Raw genomic sequence first — 18,221 nt, 5'->3', positions numbered from 1 at the left:
CTGACTTCTAGCTGTCTATCTGACTCCCCCTTCCTAACTTCTGCTACACTAGTACTCCTACTCTTCCTCGAATACGCCAAGAACATTCATCACCTTGAAGGACTTTTGAAATTTTCTTTTCCAGGAACATTCTTTAACTTCTCTCAGGTCTTTCCTCAAATATTACCTTCTTAGTAATCATCCTTTTCTGACCATATTACGAAATTGCAATGTCTTTCCCCCTTTTCCCTCTTATTCACTCTTATTCTCATTTCCTTATAAAATTTTTTCTCCATACCTACATCTGACATACTACATATTTACTTATTATTAGCTATTTCCCCATGAGGGTAGCAACTTGGTTTTGTCATAGCTGATATGCTTAGCACATGGTGCTTAGCATATAATAGATGCTCGATAGTTACAGAATAGATGAATTGTTTATTGAAATTTGACTTATAAGCCAAAACATTACAGATTTTATGGCCATTTTTACTTGCCTAACATTTGCTGCATCAGTATCACCATAGATACTTTCTCTTCACTCATGTTTATAAAGGTATATGCTGTTATATTAAGTGTCTTTTAAAGCTTTGTACTGGACCAAATTGTATAGCCATCAGTTAGAGGATAGTAGCATCTTCAAAAAAAAACAATAGGAATAAGAACATGAAGCTAGATCCACATGATTTGAGGCTACTCATTCTCCCTTATTTCCAATTTATCCAAGGCTGAAAGGCAATAGTGAAGCTTTCCCAGTTCCCTGATGCTATTTCCAAACCATCACTCCTCGTATCATTTTTTAAGCCCTTTCTCCTATGAAGCTTTTACCTACCTCCTTACTCCCTTACTTAAGCAACCTCCTGGTTATTCCTCTACATGCATCAAAAGATCTGTGATCCATGTATCCAGCACCCCTAGTTTTACAAGTTCAATGTCATCCTTACCCTGCATCAGCCACCCAGTATCACAGCCATGTGCTACTGTCAGTCACAATTGTTCTAAGAATCTGTCTCTTCTTGGCTTTCATGTTCCTTGTGATCAGTGTGATGTTCAAGTTCATGGCCTATTTTTCCCTAGACTCTCAGCCCTTCCCAGCTTCCCTTCCTTCCCTACTCACCAAGAGTACATCAAATACCACTCTGTGAACCTCAGAAATCTGATTCAGTCGGTCTGAGATGAGGCCCTAGAATCTAATTTTTAATTTCTTAGGTAGGTCTGTTAACAAACCAGATTTGGGAATCCCAGCTATTTATGATTGTCAGAACTATTGTTTGATCAATATTTTCAGTTATCTTTGCGCGTTTTTGTCCTTCACTTCACCTAGAAAAGTCCTAACTGTGAATGAGTTCAAAAATCTTTTTTGTTCTGAGGCAGTTAGTCCTGTTGGGAAAAGGCCTACAACTATATAAACTGGTACTATCACCAAACCATGATTCCCAACTGTAGCTGACCCGTCATCTTTTGTTTCACCTACCAGTAGTTAAAACATTCTTTTCAGGGGCTATTTTTAGACTTTCCTCTTGTTAAGCCCATCCTCTCACCCATTTCCATTTTCAGTAACTTCCTTGCCTGTGTTTGGAATAGATCAGAAAAGACTGACCAGCTCTTATCCTAATGGAAGTTACAGTCTTGGGAATTGTGGCCCTGTCAGTGCCGGCTTCAAATTCCTGTTTCAAGTCCTGCTTTCTGCCTTTAAAATAACCCTCAATTTTACTCATCATTAAGCTCATTCTTTTAGTCAGTAAAAGGTCATGGTGCTCCTTGATGAAGGCAGGTTCTTACTTTTGATTGTTCCTTTAGTAACCTTTTAATTAGTTACCTCATCTCCTATATTGTCAGCCTCTCCCATACCGTATTAACTTTTTCATCCTAAATAAAAACTTTTGACTGTGCCTCCTCCTCCTTCATCCCTTACTCTGCTTAGTGTGTTGAAGCTCTTTAACCAAGTGCAATTTGACTTCTGCCATCACCACTCTTAACTTTTCTCCCGGGTCACCAAATGCCAAAGCCATTGGATACTTTTTAATCCTTCTATTGTTTACATCTCCTTCTTGAAATTTTTTATTCCTTTCTCTTCCCCAACATCATTTTTATCCTTTTCATGGCTGTTCTGCCTTTCTTCTTTGCGGGTATGTCCCTGTGTACCCTTTACTTGGTTTTCCCAAGTCCTTGGGTTATTTTTGATTGCCTTACCCTTTCCTCATTGACTCGTGGTTTTGACTACTACCTGTGTAGGATGTATCATTTCTCTCAAATATCTAGCTTCTATTCCAACTTCTGTTGTATACTTAGGACTTTTATAGCTAGTCATCTTCAGGATATTTTGCTTGGAGTAACTTAGTTATACCCCACTACCAGGTTTTCCCACGTTTTCCTTCATACTGAAATAGCATCATTTAGCCATTCTTCCTGCTCCCTAAGTGATGATCGTTTCTGGATAATCTTCTCTCTTCAAGCTACACACCAGAATAGTGTTAAAGTTCTCTTTTTCTAAAAAAAAAAAAAAAAAAAAAAATCACCTAGAGGTAGATTACCTTTTAATCTAAAGGTAATTCTAAGGTCCTAAAATATGCTGTCACGAAACACTCCATGGAAGAATACTATGGATTTTTAGTAGGCTGAGATACTTCTTTGCAATCATGAAAGAAATGAGTCACTAAATGATAAAGTACTGGGCAACTAGCTGTTTTTGCATATTAAATAGTGAAGCCCTGAAACATGAATTCAGATTTTTTTCAAACTAATTTTATAGAAGCCTTAACTATAAAAACATCGTGTCAAATTACATGTATTTTATTTACTGATATTTTAGTGAAATAAACTTACATGAAGGTCCTCAGTGATACTGATGGTAAATATGTCAGCTGTAGTTCAGCAATTGATCTTTGAGAGTGGTTCTAGTCAGTCTTAAGTTAATTTCTTCCATACCTCTTAGCATATGCAATTAGTTTCAGTTAATCATTAAACTAACTTCATCATTGTTACCATGTAGGTAGTTTTGTATCATGTATACTAGCAAGACTTTATTTTTGACCAGACCACTAATAACATCTTTTATTTTGGAAGATCAAAGCCATCGGCCAGACAGAATTGAACACAAGCAACCCAGAAGAAGTGTTACAGCTAGCAGCGCAGAGAAGGAAAAAAAAGTTTCTCCAAGCAATGGCAAAACTTTATTTTTAAGCAGTTAAAATTTTTTACCTTTTATTTTTTAAACAATGGGCTAAAAATAAGCAGTATTAAAAGATTAAGTTTATATAATACATATATGCACATTTAGTGGTGTTTTCTTTGCAGACAAAATACTGAAACAGTTTAAAAACAAAAACTACACAGAAGACTTCATACCATTACAATAGCTTAAATTTATAATTTATTCAAAGGAAGAAGAGATTCACATGTCCAGTAACAATAAACTGGCACTCTAGTATAATTTGTTTTCTAATTAAATCCACTGTGAGGCTGAAATTTCATTATTTAAAAACAAATACTTATGTAGAAATTAGTCTGTATTCTTATGTCAAGTTTATTTTGTTTTTTTAATAAATAGAGTTCTGGGAGTCAGTATACATTTAATACTTTTCTGCCTTAAGAAAATAGTTTAGGTCAAGTGTTAAGCTTTGACACTATCCTTAACTCATGTAGGAATTGAAAAAGGACCTTAACAATTTTGCAAACATAAATAAAGCCCTACTTAACACTAGATTAAAAAAAAAAAAATCTTAGGGATGCCTTAAAGTGACTTTTTCATATAGTTTGAAAGAGTACTTAAGTTTTGCACCCAAATTGTGATGTACAAAAAAGTTACTGTAAAGCAACCTGTATGTCAAAGCCCCAAGTAGGAGCCACAGCATTTATCTGGTTTATAATTTCTTTGGTATTCCCACTGTTTAGAGCATAGTTTAACACCATGTTCATCTAAGCCTTACTGATTAAAAATGTTATGGTAAGGCAAATAAACTAATTTAAAAAACAGATTAAAGTTCACCATTTGTAAAAATTCAAGTTTTATAATAGCTTTTTACAGCAGCTGTTGATAAATTAGTCACCTTATTACAAAACTAAATCTTTGTAAACAAGTTTAAATTTTATGTTCAAAAACCAAATTGCACTAGTCAAGAGTATATGAATTTTGAGAATCTAAAAACTAGATTCAAAGCACTCTGATAATGTACCCTTTAAAGTAGCACTTATCTAGTCCAAAACGTCAATGATAAAATTCCTGGTTTATCAAGATAAACATAGTAACACTAGGTCCAAAAATTTTTATGGCGTAAATCATGGCTGGCTTCTATCCAGTCACCTGGGGAATGCATCTTTGTTAACAAATCCTGCTTTTTCTTTAAATAGCTAACTGGAATGAAATTAATTTCTTCCTTAGTGCCAATTTTAAGTGGTTTTTTAAGTCAAAGAATGGCAGTGAAATTTCTGAATTGGTTACGACAGTCACAGCACTATTTTCCTGTAAAACTTGTAATAGTTCAGTTCTATGAAATTCTACCTAATACTTGGTCAATTGCAACTTGTTTGCCAAGTTAACGTTAGTGTTTTCCTGGTGGTTTTTCAGTGCTCTTCGGTGGTGTCATAATGCCTCCATTGCATACTGGTGACAACTGTTCCCCCTTCCTGAAAGTGTTCACATAATTGACTTCATCCTGTACATAGGAAGAAATAATGCAGCGATTAACTGCTAAATATAAAGCATTGGTATAGTAAAATAAAGTCAAAACAGACTTGGGTACTAATTCAAGGCTACTTAGGCCTAATATAAGTCTCCTGTGTCATTGTAACTGACCAATCATATTCAAGAGGTTCAGCAATTGGAACTGCTGTAACTAGATTTAAAACTTACTTGGACAACTTGAGAAATTTCACAAATCTTGCTTTGACTTCAAAGTTATTAACTTTTTTGCATTCTGAAATCATTGTGTCCATTAGAAAGTTTCTGTCCCCTTAGAGCAGGGGTGTCTAAACTTTTTCAACGTTTGTTACCAAGGGCCATATGCGGTAAAATACACAAACAGCCAGGCCACTCACTCGAGGTGAAGTACATATTGCCTCACCTGGTTTGTCTAAATATATTTTTGGAATTTGCTGCGGGCCAATTAACAATGGATTGCGGACCGCAGTTGGCCCGCGGGCCGCAATTTGGACACCCCTGTCTTAGCGTTTTATATAACTGCCTGAAGTAGTATTCTATAGCATCATTTTGTCAGTTTTAGTTACTTACTACATAGTAAGACCCAAAACTCAAGAAACATACCAGCATAGCCAGATAATTTGTATGTGTCTGGATATTGTGTCTGTCCTCCATAGAAATTTTCTTAAAAATCTTCAACTTCACTGGAGTAGTACTTTTTACTACACTGACAAAAGGCACCATCCAGTCTACACATTCAGAAATGTTCTCCCATTCCAAACCTAGACAGAAAAGTTAGCAAATGTGAAGGTTACATCAGAAGCTGTCTAACACATGCCTAATGTATTTGTTCCTGCTTCCAAATTTAAGGTTATTTTAAAACTCATTTATAAAAAGAAAAAAATCAAGTTTAGCAAGTCAAAATAGATCATCACTCTCAAACTGTATTTATAATGTGGCTATTTTGAGGGAGAAAAACAGTTTCTTAACCAGTACCTTCTACATACGAAATTAAAATTGTCGAAACCCAAAGAACTGAAAGCAGAGCTATAATCTGCTTTTTTTGACTTAACTTGGTGTGGATTTAAATTCCATTTGACCTCACTTTTTGTTTGTGGATATACACTGAGGATTAGAAAGTACTTCTAACAGAAAGGAAGGTAATCACTAAACTGCTAAATTTTTTTCCATTAAAATTTTAAATTCCTGTTTAGCAGGATGCAAAAGTTCATAAATTTAATAGTCTCTTTAAAAGTTGTGAGCAGGTAAGAAGTTGAAAGAATGTCTTACCTGAAGCTTTCTTAACAACTTGAATAGAGGTAAAATGGCACAAGGCAGCAGCAGCCAGTATTCTGTACTGGAACTCTAATGAATCAATGGCTAGAATACACAGATCTAAAAGCTAATAAAGGAGAAAGCAAAAGTACAAGTATTTAGGAGAAGGGTAACTACTACATGTTGCTACTAAATATCAGTCAACTAACATTTTATGGTGTTCTTGATACATATGGACCAGATACCAAGAATTGCTAAAAACTAAAGGGATTCAAAGATAAATAAGCCACCACCCTGAAGGAAGTGGAGTCTTAGGATTATAGGTCAAAAGTGAATAGACAGGATTGTTAAATGCAGTGTAACGTATGAGTAGGAAGGGCACTAATCCAAAGTGGGGAAAATGGAAGAATGCTGCTGCTTAAATGAATCTTAAAGACAAGGTAGCCAGGAAGATTGGGAGGTACAGAATGTGCCAGGTATAGAAAATAACATTCGCAAAAGTAAATGAGAAAGTATTACTTTACCTTAGAACTCAAGTAGTTCAGAACACCTATAGTAAAAAAGATGTGAAGCAAGGAGTACCTTCATTCCTTATTTTAAAAAAAGGGTAGCTGGAGAGGCACAGCCTAGATTGGATCATAAAGGGTCTTTAAGAAGTTTAGAGTTCTGACTGATTATTGAAATTACTGGAAGATTTTAAATCAGGAAAGTTACATTATAAGAACCATCCGTTAGACTATGGTGAAGCAGATACACAAAAAGGGGACATGTTTCTAAACAATGAGGTTAGTTAAGAGGCAGTATAATCTAGGCAATGAGAGAGCTGAACAAGGCGCAGTGGAATGGTGTACTATGTTTCCCCGAAAATAGGACCTAGCCGGACGGACATCAGCTATAATGCATCTTTTGGAGCAAAGATACAAGACCTGGTCTTATTTTACTATAAGACCCGGTCTTAAATTATAGTAAAATAAAACCGGGTCTTATATTAATTTTTGCTACATAGGTCTTATTTTCGGGGAAACACGGTAAAAGGGCTAGACTTCAAAGGCCTCAGCGGATATCTGTCTAGTGGAATAAAATTTAAATTATGTTTACCCCCGTTGGTCCCAAAGGTAGAAAAATGAGTAGAAGGGTTGAAAATGAATTATTACACCTCTAGAAACTGCCTACATGGTTTATCAACTTATCAAAGACTTGCCCTCTGTCAAAAGGGTATATGAGATAGCTGCTTATGACAACCTGGGATGCTGGGAATTCTGACAAAAAATATTAATAAGCATTAAAAAGTTTTGCAGAATGAAACAATGCCAATGTATTTACTGGTTATCCAGTTTTAGTGTTCATAATGTGTTTACTACATTTAAAACACAAGTTAAATTTCAACCTAGGTTACTGAAAACTCATCCTTCAATTCCTACCATAATTCCTTCAATTCCGTAGTAAGATTTTAACACCCTACACAGAATAACAATGTAGATTTTCTTCACTCAATATATGGCAGTTAACAGCAGCCTTAAGATACTATGAGAAGTAGACAGGCATGAGTGGTACCCTCTTTCTTTAATTACTTTGTTAGAATATCTGTTAGATGCTGGTTTTCCTAAACTTGGTTTGAACTTAAATTTTTTAAAAAATGTAACTGATGTGGTTTTAATTCTAATATATAAAATAGGTACCTTGTGTATTCAAATATTAAGAATATTAGTATTAACAAGATAATCATGCAGAATAATCTTATCTTTATAAAGCTTGGAGATAATTGGCTTATACTTTCCCCCATTTTATATGAAAAAGAAGTATTTAATTATTTTGGACTCCTGAAGAATGAAAAGTACTCATAATTTATTTAAATTCATAGTTTAAAAACCTGTTTTCTAGAACTATTAAGCAACATAAATATTTGGGACAGAATTTTATGCACCAGAAATTTTGTTCTACTCAAAGAGTGAATTTAATTAAATATGCTTTAGTTTTGTTGTATACCCTATTTAAGACTATAAATACACTCAACAAAACCTGTAACTAACAATAACATTAGCATATATTCAATAATAATGTCAATACCTGAGCTATCTGAATGAACTTTTCCTGAGAATACTGAGGTAGAAGAACTTTAGGAGCATCTTTAAGAGCATCAACTTGGAGGAAGAGATTTAGCCAGGAGATGATTGTTACAGGACAAAGTTCCCATTTTAAAGCCTGTTAATGAAATTAAAATGCCTGTTAATAAATGTAGGTATATACATACCACGTTATATAGCTACATTTTAAACTAGTCATTTAAGAAACATTTTCTGCTTTTAGGCTTTTTTCTTAGGTGTTTTATTATTCTGACCTTATTTTTATTAAAGATATTTTTAGATACATCACAATCTAAAGCTGCTTGTGTTTTACAGTCCATTATTGATAAAGACTCCTTTATTCTCTAATTGTCTTTATTTACAAAGTTCATTGAGCCTATTCATTCCTACTTTTTACATTTCTTGCAGCCCCTGGTCTTCCAAATCTTAAGCTTTTTTCTGTGATCTCCAATGACTTCTAGTCAAAAATGTAAAAGTTAAAAAAACAAAAAACAAATCCTAATTTATATCTTTCCCTCCATGAAGCCCTGAGACTACCATTTATAAGATGTATAAAATAATTAGGAAAGAAGAGAGAGTCTTAATGCCTGTAGAACTGCCCAGAGAATTCAATCTTCCCTTTACATAGAAGTCTGAATCTGGATAATTTTAATAGAACAATATCAACATGCCAACAAGATCCCATTGTAAGAGTTACGTGAATGTTACAGTTTGTAAATATAACATATAAATTATAAATTTATGATGTATATCAATTTGTAAATGAAAGTCATACTGATTGGGTTTTCTTGTATGCCCTATTTATAAACCTATGATATCCAAATTTAATAACATACTTTCTAGTAGCTTACATTCACTCTTTAACTGAAGGCCTTATTAAACACCTTTATTCTTCTCCACCTTTCTATTCATAGCTCGTTCTCTGCATATAGAAAAAATTTAAAAAGCAGTGAAATAATTCTCATTATCTGCTGGAAGAAGGGGAAAATAAGATTTGAGAATCATTGTTGGAATTAATTTATATAAACATGCAATGCTAACTACTATCTATATGTTTTGAAAGTGTTGTCCTCAATCACTTTTAAATTAATAAAGTGGTATATTCTCAATATAGGAAACTTGAAAGATACAGAAAAATCGAGTTTACATGTTAAGTAAATTCTCTCATCCATACCATGGCAATATTTTGCATTAGCCTCTTAGCCTGGATTCTAATACTAAAACCTCAGTTTTACTTAATTGTAGTCTGAGACTACAGTAATAATTACTAAGTCATTAAATTGTAACTAGAAATAATAAAGATATTATTATTACCTTTAATATAATGAGTTCCATCCTTAAGATGTCCTCTTCACTGCAAGCACCATCAGTGACATAAGCAAACTCTTGGAGCTTAGGAGCATAGATTTCCTTTAAAATGGATTTTTAAAATTAATGTTAAGCACAGTTGAAATTGAGATTAAAACAAAGAATTATATACAAACCACACACATGCTGCATTTTTAAGGACAGCTTAACAAAGTGATTATAAATCTTAGTAAAATAATTCCACAGTAGCCAAAGAAAAACATTACATTTAAAGATATTTTTCGTACCTAGGTCGAAATTAGTCAACTAGGTCGAGACTTATTTTCATAGAATTGATTTTGAATTTTAGTAATAAACGAGTATTTTAACTAGTCGTTTCAGTTAAAACACAAAAAGTCAAACTTGTTTTAAGATTACCTAGTATATTGGTCAGACCAGAACGACACTCAACAAATAAATTCTAGAAACTGAAAACATTTCCTTTACCCTAACACAAAAGTATGGTTAATCACAAAATACTTTGTGCAGTTTGACTGATGAAAGGTCTGCCTTAAGAAGAACAACAATAATGATCAAAGGGGAAGAGACGCCTGCCACAGATGGGAACAGGCTAAAGATCAAGATTTCAGTCTAGAAAGATCTGAAACAGTATGATTTCAGGTAAGGATAGACTGACTACCAATGTATTCACCAAATTTGGCAGAATTTGGGGATAGCCCTTAAAGCTGAAAAGAAATTTGGAAGAAAACTACACTTAAGGAAATTAATGCATGGTTCACAGTCCCTCTCCTACACTCAAAACAATACAGACTTCAAAAATTTCAGATGAAGTTTCTAATGATATAATGCATTGTTTAAGTAGATTGAGACTATGTGAAGGAAAATAGGCAGGAAAGGAGTTGCCTTTTATCCTGGCACCACCATCAGATTCAGAAACAGGTAATCCCCATATAACACAGTTGTTCGGTTCCTAAAAAATGCCGTTAGGCGAATCCGTGTTATACGAAACAAAGAACTAGTACGAAAAAGGGGGTTAGGTTGCAAGAATTAAAAAAACATTTTTGTAATTAAGAGAAATATCTTTATTAAAGCAATTTTCACCAAAAGTATAACATTAATATGTATTAAATAATGTTTTCTTCGTCATCACTAAGCACCATTATCCGAGGGCGTTTTCTTTTTGACAAGATATCTTCATCCTCTGAACCTAATACTCCACAAACAAAATGGATTTAAAATTCTAATAAATTAAAATTCTGCAGTCAAATCTGATACGACAGCCACGCTCGAATGAAAAATTACAAATGAGATATCTTTTGCTCTTAAAAGTTCTTATGTTCCATGTTGTTCGGGGATTTCTCTAATTCTCAAACCATATTAAAGTGAAACTGTGTTCTAGGATGCCATATTGTATGAGGGTTTTCCCCAATTTTCGAACTGTGTTAGAGTGAAACCGTGTTATAGAAGTGCCGTGGTATACGGCAGTTACCTGTATTAGGCTGGATATAGACCATTATTCTAACCCAGTAAAGCATTTATTTAATTTGGTTGATTAGTTTTCAAAGACCATTCTATTGAATCCAGGTGCCATAAGTATGTGTATAGGGACAGCAATGGGATAATTTGTTTGGCAGAATGAGCCAAATGAGAAATGGAACATTTCACCTAGATACAAATTCCAGAATGTAAACCTGAGACTTATAATAGGCTTAGATACTAAAAGGGAACTATGATATTTACCCTTGTATCCAAATCATAATGTTCAGAAAATGTACTGAAAAAAACCACTCATCTTTCCTAAGGAGTTAAAGTAGTAGTATTTTCTGGAATTAATGTGTTGATTTAAAAAATGTTTGGGGTAAATATGTCTCTGGATAAACTCAGAACTTACCTCAAGTTTAGAAGCAATGAATAATGAGGTAATTCCAATGAGTTGAAGCATATTTTTATTTATGTCCTTTTGTGTCAACATAAATCTATCAAAAAAGTCTTGGGCAAGATAAAATGTTTCCCTATGAAGTGTGTATACTTCACATACCTAGAGAAGAATCCAAAGATTTAAATATTATTCCATGAATATTTCCAAATTAGAAAGTTATGTGTTAGCATACTAGACGTTAGAATACTTTTATAAGCCCAACTTTGCTTTCTAGGATACCAAAACTAAGATTAGGATGTGGGGAATAACATACACAAATACAGGATAAACAAATCTATTGTTATCCTCACTTAAGTCTTATTTTATAGCTTTTTTCCACATGGACTTAATGTATTTATTCCCATATACATTCATACTTTTACTATAAATGATAACTTCTACTAATTTCCTAATTGTATATTGCTGATAAATGGGTACATTTTCATGCGAGTTTATATTCTTACTAATTTGAATAATATCAGTTGATTCTCTTCATCATTTTCAGTAGACATTTAACTAAAAAAATGACAATGGTGTTCCTTTCAATGTTTTTACCTTATTTATTTTTCATGTTTTACTGCATTGGCTAAGATTATAGAAGAAAATTGAATAATGCTGGTGATAGACAAAATATCACATCTCTTGTTTCTGACTGTAATGGGAATTCCCCTAATGTTTCACTATTGTTATTATCAATAATAAATAGTATCTGTCATTTCCACACTGATTATAGGGAAAGTTTTTAATTCCCAAAGTAACTCCATGAAGTGTAGGGCCATTATCTCCATTTTGAAGATAAGAAAACAGATAGAGATACATGAGTTTCTAATAATTTGTTAAGGAAATTTCCTACTCCTAGTTTATTAGATACTTTAAAATCATGAATAGATATTGAATTTCAAAAAATATCTTTCACACTATTGAGAACTCATGATTTTTATCCTTTAAACTATGACGGTAATAGATTTTCAAATGTTGAACCGTTTTTGCATTCCTAGACTGAAAGAATATACTAAGACAAAGTAGAGTTTAACACTGTTGGATTTATTATATTCTATAAGGTTTTGCATATATAATCATACATTTAAGGGAAAATAGGAATAAATTTGACAGACAACCACTGGGTAAAAATCAATCTAACATAAACAGAAAAATAAAATCAACATAATTGTGCTTAAGTTGCTTCCCAGATCACTAGACACTTAGGTCAAAACCCAACTACCTTCTTATACCCACATGATTGAAATATAATCTTCCTTTCTAATCAGAATAAGAAATTAAGATGACCGAACTCAAAAGGACATTTTGTAGTCTTAAAAACTTTTCTGAATAGTTTCTGAAATCTACTCTGCCATGTGTTACTCCACCAAAAAGTCTAGTCTTTCTCCTTTAGAATACATCATCTCTATCTATCTTAGAGATAGGGAAACTACAAAGCAAATATTCAAGGGTTAGAGAAATCAGTTTGTCATCAACAGAAGTAATCATTTCCTCAATAATTCTAGAGACTTTTAGAATTAAAATCTAGAGAAAGGGAATGGGCCTAAACAAAAGAGAAAGTTCTGGCACACATCTTTAGGGACTTCAGGGTCGCTATTATTCCCTTAGATTAATGATACAGTGTATTTCTGAAAGGAATAGGGGTATATAATAAAGGGAAGCCACATGGAGCCTAGAGGGCTTAGGGCTTCTGAATATTCAAATCCTCCTTATTGTTTTGGACATAGAAGTCAGGATTTCACATTATAATTTGATTTTGGTGATGCAGAAAAGGACTTCTGAAGGCCATGAAGCACAGTCCTGGTTCTGTACTTTGCATAGCACAAATTCAAACTCTTGTGAATTATATATTCTGTTCATCTTGACTATTCTCAGCACCTAGAATGGTGCCTGGTACACAGCAATACCCAAATACCAAGAATTCTGAATTGAGTTTGGGTTTTATGGGACGTAATGGCTGTGTCCTGATTTTACTCTTATAGACAGTTATTTTCCATTTTGGTACCATCAACCAAAATACTTCCAAAAAGATGGCTTCTGGCAATGGATAGTATACCAGAAGGGGACACTGAAAACACATTTATGTCTAAATATTTTCCATTATACAGAGACAGGAAATTTGCATTGCTGCAACATACCTCTAAAAGCCAGTCTAGAAGTATTGACCTCATCTGTGGTTCCAAGTCAGAATGCAAAACTTCAAAATGTTTGTCATGAATATATCGGGTCTCTTTCTTTAACATGTTTAGCCAAACATCCTTTGAACATCCCCAGCTATGGAAAGGGGGTAAAAAGAAATAATTTGTGTGATCTACACAATACACAAGTTATCTGTTTTACATAGAAAACAACTCAACTTTAAGACTTTGAAATCCAACTTTCAATTAGAACTTGGAAGGAGAAGCTCTTAAACTAAATTAGGAAAAAAATTGCTATCTTAACTTTGAGAAACCATTTCTTTAGCATGAAAAAGTAGAAGCCTGAAATTTATACTTGGACTATGATAATCTAAATTGAAATTTCAAGAGTGTTTTCTAGTCCCCATTTATTTATAATTTAACAAAAGTTCCTGTTTAAGTAACCATGTTTTCTCAAGAGTAATACTAAAAAATGGTATTTAAAACATATGACCCCAGTCGAGACAAGTCTCAATCATCTCCAAATAGGTCGGTCATTAATAGAAGAGTCACCTACAGTGGGTGTAAGGTGGGAGAGTGCAGGGAAGGGGAAGATTGGTGAGTTTAAATGACCATTAATTTGCTTGTTAAAGCCAAATATAAATTACTACACTGGACGTTTTATATAAGCTGCATCTCTTAGTCATATTCATTAACTAGAAATAAGAGGTATAAACCTTACTAAGCAAATGAAAATGCTGTTTGAACGTGTTAAAATCTTCCATCTTCAGATAAGGCCTATAGCAAGCAAATGAAAATAACTTTATAGAAACAATGTTTTAAATTTCCATATCATTTGTAAATAGCACTACTCAGATAATATATGCTTAAATATTAGTAAAGAAAGCAATTTTTTATAAGTTTTTCTATCTTACAAGGAAGGCAAAAAAATAACTCCAAGTAGTGTCACATATGAAATCAGTACAATTTTAATCTTTGACATTAAATTACTGAAATTTTTCTTACCTTAAATCAGGCAAAGGTGAAGGATTAATAAAAAGATTTTTAAATCTGTAATTTGTAAATCTGGAGAAGTCACTTGTTCCTATTTCTTTGTGGGGTGTTTCAATGATAATGCAAGGACTGATGCCCCCAGATAATACAGGTGGCCAACAATTCTGTCATTTAAAAAATAAAAAGAGCATATATTTGTGCAATAGACAACTAGCTTTTGTCTTGGATCTTTCATAAATGGAAGTTAATATTTCTAAACAGTCTATAATTTTTCCCAAACACCATCGTTAGCTAACATTGCTGACAATCTAGTTTAAGTTGACATTTATATTTTATAAATAAGCCATATAGCTCATATCAATCTTCATAAAAAGTAATAGGATCTTTTAGACAATAAAATATAATTCTGGAACTACAAGACATTAGGTATTGGGGGAGGGGAGGAATAACAAAACGCATCTGCAGTCAGATACTAATCACTTTCAAAATTATAAAATTGAAATTCTCTCTGTATTTAGCAAGTGGTAAGAGCACCTGGTTTTATAAGATGATCTCCTCCCCGCCAACCACCGCCTTAAGCCTGCTCCCATACTTAGATTACTTGCAGGCAATCCCTTAAAGATGGAAGCACGTGGAATCAATTACTTAAATATGATTAAAGGACCCTTTCCCCAATCAGTGCTGGTTTCAAAGAGAACCACTGAAACTAAAGTGTTTTCTGTACAACACATAGGAAAAATCGGTAGCAAAAGGCTGGGTGCCGGTCTTTCAGTGACTTCACATCCTATTTATGCTCCAAAGAGCAGCTATTAGAACCCTCCACTATAGTCAGAGAGGGAACAAAGAGCAGGCCATTGGACAGATTAAACGGGCCCTGGTGCAGTGGGCAGCTCCAAGAGGGAGGGAATTTACAAAGAGGAACCAGCTGCTTCAAGGCAAACTCACTCTGCAGCTGTATGTAGTAGGATTCAGGCCCATACAAACCACCCAAAGTTAAGCGCCTTCCTGCTGACCTCTAGGGGCATCAAAAGTAAAAGTGTCAGAGGAATCTGTCTACTGCAAAGCAATAACAAATTTATTCTTATTCGTTCTGCGTTTTCCCTAAATCCACCCAGCACAGTTCTGCATTACCCTAATCTCATACTGATGTTTCTTGGCGACATTCTCTTCTTTTCTTTTTTTTACATCCTGGAAAATAGAAAAGACTATTGGTTATACTAAGGACCCAGTAAGGAATTTCCTCTTTTCCCTCTCTCCCCTTAACTCACCTGGGTTGTTTTGCTCTTCTTAGTCTGAATTATCTGGGCTTCCTGGGTGGACTCCGTCAGGTTGGGCTGGGGGTGCTGCTTAGCTTGTAAACGGCTACTATGATTAATTTTTTAAAAGCAAGTTTAATTAGTAAGTCATGCGTCTCAAAGGCAGCAGCTAACTACGAAACATCTCCAAACCAAATAATGTTACCTGCGTCTTGACATTCTCTTCTTTCAGGTGTATGAAACCTCTGCAAAGGAAAGAGGAAACCTGGGGTCAAATACTTTGTAATCCATATTCTCCAAATGCCAAAATTAGACGCGATTCAGAGGTTACAACTAAACCCCTCAGGAGATGGCCTGAGCCATTCTACCAAGCTGTCTTCGACATTGTATTAGTTCATGGTATTAATTTTGGACACATGCTTGCATTTCCTCAACTTATTGTACAACCGGGACGCCAGTGTCTTCAAATATTTACAAAGCACAACACAGCACCCTGAACGCGCAGGGAGGCAGATCTCCCCCAAATGGGTCTTCTTTGCATCCTCCACCCTACCCTGAGTGGGCTTGGGTAGCGCCCCCAGTTCCCCTCTCCCATCCTGGATCAGCCGCGGAGAGAGGCGAACGCTGTGGAGAAGCCGGTTCCGCGCCAATTTGGAGAGCCGCGGTGGCGGGGAAGCAGGGGGCGGAGGGAACTGAGACTTGTGTCACGTCCTTCAGTCTCCTTTCCCTCCTTCCCAGCCCCACCGGGCCCTGCCCGTTTCTTGGAAGGGGACCCATGCTCCAGATAGGGGGTGGCAGTGAAAGAAAGGGAGTTAATGACAGAGGGAAACTGTGCTGGTTGGGAAACTTTTCTCCCTGTGTAGGGGACCCAGACATCTATCCTCTCTCCCGCGGGATACCTCAAATAGGGTGGAAAGGAGAAACCCTTAGGATGAGGGACATTTCCGTGGCCTCCCACTTAGGGGTAGCCTCTATCCTTCGCTGATTCCCCGGCCCCCTGCCGAGGGTCCTGACAGGGACCGAACGCCGGGGACCCAGTCACCCCAACTCCCCCAGCCACCTAGTTCACAGCCTTCCCACTTTTCCTCCCTCAGGCTCCCGCCCGCGGGATGGATCAGCCCGGCGTGAGGGCTTTCTTTCCTCCCGCATCCCGCCCTACGTACAGTGTCCTCAGCGCCAGACCCGCTACCGCTCGCACTCAGCTGGCGCCGGCGCCAATCCAATATATAGGCCGGGCCAGGCCCGCCCCGCGCGCATGCGCTTCAGACTGACACCTCAGGCCAGCGCACTCCCCTCCCCAGCGCGCCCGCGCGCTCACCCCGCCGGCCGGTGTACCCGCCCTGCCTGTGTCCGCACCAGCCCACCCCTAGGGGCCGTAGGACGCGCTCTCCCAGGCCATTGCTCCGCTGCTACCTGCCCTGCACTTCCCTGTCTGCGAAGCCCACCCGCGGGAGGGAGTCTCTCAGAAGCTCCTCCCCTGTGGTGCGGCTCCCCGTCGCTCGGCTTCCGCACCTCCCGCCAATATGTTCGTATCCCCTCCCGCCCTGAACTCCTGGATCCCGAGGATATCAGGCCGTGGCTCAGCCCCGGCGTATGGCCAAGTGGAGGTGGCTTGGGCAAGCATAGAGTAGCTAGAAAGTGGCCATCCTGTGGCGCACCCTGGCTGTCCCGCCAAGGCCTCAAGGAACTTGGTTCTTTCCTTACCCGCGCGGGGACCAGGCGGCCTCGCCCCTGCGGGAGGAGCGCAGCGCCGGCTGGCGAGCTGGCCAATGGGAGGCGAGGACGGCAGCACAACGTGGAGAGGCAGTAGAATGTAAACATAGCCAGGAGCGCTGCGAGTCACGTGTGTCCCCGCGCGTCCCCCATTGGGCTCCTGGGGCCCCGAAGGCCGGCTCTGTCCCCTATCCCAGAGCTGCCATGCTCAGGGATGCCTATGTTGCATTTTGTTCCAGACTGCTGACCGAGGTACGGATCAACCCTATTTTCCCGCTCTCAGCTCACCCTCCCCGTGGGTGGGCCACTCCGCACCTCGCCTCCCTGCCCCTGCCGGGAGGCTTCCCAGTCTGTACAGGAAACGCTCGCGCTATCCCACGCCCTCCCTTCTTCTCCCAACCTCTAATTCCCGGGCCCCCAAGGATAGAACATCCCTCTGGAGCGGGGCCAGGGATGGCGTTCTACGTTCCCCACGAGTGCGGTGCCTCTCCCGGTGCGGGGCCTGGCGGAAAGAACGGCCCCACCACGTGCAGGCCCAGGGGACCAGCCCGCCCCGCCCCGCCGCCGCCAGCAGGCCCAACGGAGCCCGCGCGAGCGGCCAGCGCGGGAGGCAGCAGCCGGCTTCAGAAAAGGAGGCGGGTCCGACGCATTCCCTTCCATTTCCCCCCTATCTAAATTTAGGAGTCCCCTCGTTGCTTCTATTAACGCCCCCGCTCCAAGACTGGACATCTCCAAGAGGACGTATCGATGATACTCTGCGAACAGGTTTTGTGGCTGGAGCAGTGGGGCAAGGGCCTTCTACAGGAACAAAGAGCCCCGGGGTACAGGAGCCTCCTTCAACCCAGGCAGCCCCGCCCAGACGCGGGCCAGCCTTGTTTGTCTCTCTGCCCTAGCCCCGAGTGAGCCACGGGAGAG

General features: G+C 37.6%; 2 protein-coding genes across 6 annotated transcripts in view; one reads left to right on the top strand and one right to left on the bottom strand.

Annotated features, from left to right (window-relative positions):
* Nucleotides 1-3,549, top strand: part of INTS8 (integrator complex subunit 8) — a 48,806-nt gene extending 45,257 nt beyond the window's left edge. For both annotated transcript variants that reach the window (XM_081070604.1, XM_081070603.1), the window contains one exon: nt 3,049-3,549. In XM_081070604.1, coding sequence (XP_080926730.1) covers nt 3,049-3,165 — 117 coding nt within the window. In that variant the 3' untranslated portion in view covers nt 3,166-3,549. The remainder of the gene's footprint in view (nt 1-3,048) is intronic.
* On the bottom strand, nt 3,138-17,581 carry CCNE2 (cyclin E2). 4 transcript variants are annotated; one of them, XM_081070607.1, is made up of 12 exons: nt 17,298-17,581; nt 15,799-15,838; nt 15,606-15,699; nt 15,469-15,525; nt 14,350-14,501; nt 13,345-13,480; nt 11,180-11,326; nt 9,295-9,390; nt 7,964-8,098; nt 5,912-6,023; nt 5,246-5,403; nt 3,138-4,637 (listed from the first exon to the last, which is right to left on the bottom strand). In XM_081070607.1, exons 2-12 carry the CDS (start codon nt 15,810-15,812, stop codon nt 4,524-4,526), a joined length of 1,215 nt encoding a protein of 404 aa, XP_080926733.1. In that variant the 5' UTR covers nt 15,813-15,838; nt 17,298-17,581; the 3' UTR covers nt 3,138-4,523. The 4 variants fall into 4 exon arrangements, with proteins under 4 accessions (XP_080926733.1, XP_080926731.1, XP_080926732.1 ...); XM_081070605.1 differs by lacking the exon at nt 17,298-17,581 and adding an exon at nt 16,757-16,840 and having other exon boundaries at nt 15,606-15,702; XM_081070606.1 differs by lacking the exon at nt 17,298-17,581 and adding an exon at nt 16,757-16,840.
* Between the last annotated feature and the right edge of the window lie 640 nt (nt 17,582-18,221).

The sequence above is a fragment of the Rhinolophus hipposideros genome (genome assembly GCF_964194185.1).
Source record: "Rhinolophus hipposideros genome assembly, chromosome: 13".
Taxonomy (NCBI): domain Eukaryota; kingdom Metazoa; phylum Chordata; class Mammalia; order Chiroptera; family Rhinolophidae; genus Rhinolophus; species Rhinolophus hipposideros.
The sequence above is the reverse complement of the archived record's forward strand: the minus strand, read 5'-3'. Positions and strand labels throughout refer to the sequence as shown.

Bases quoted from the DNA above. Each gene is read 5' to 3' on its own strand.
- CCNE2 (XM_081070605.1), bottom strand. The intron at 5,404-5,911 runs GTAAGACATTCT...TTTTCTGTCTAG, and splicing joins AGTTGTTAAGAAAGCTTCAG to GTTTGGAATGGGAGAACATT. The intron at 4,638-5,245 runs GTATGTTTCTTG...TCCTATGTACAG, and splicing joins CAAATTATCTGGCTATGCTG to GATGAAGTCAATTATGTGAA.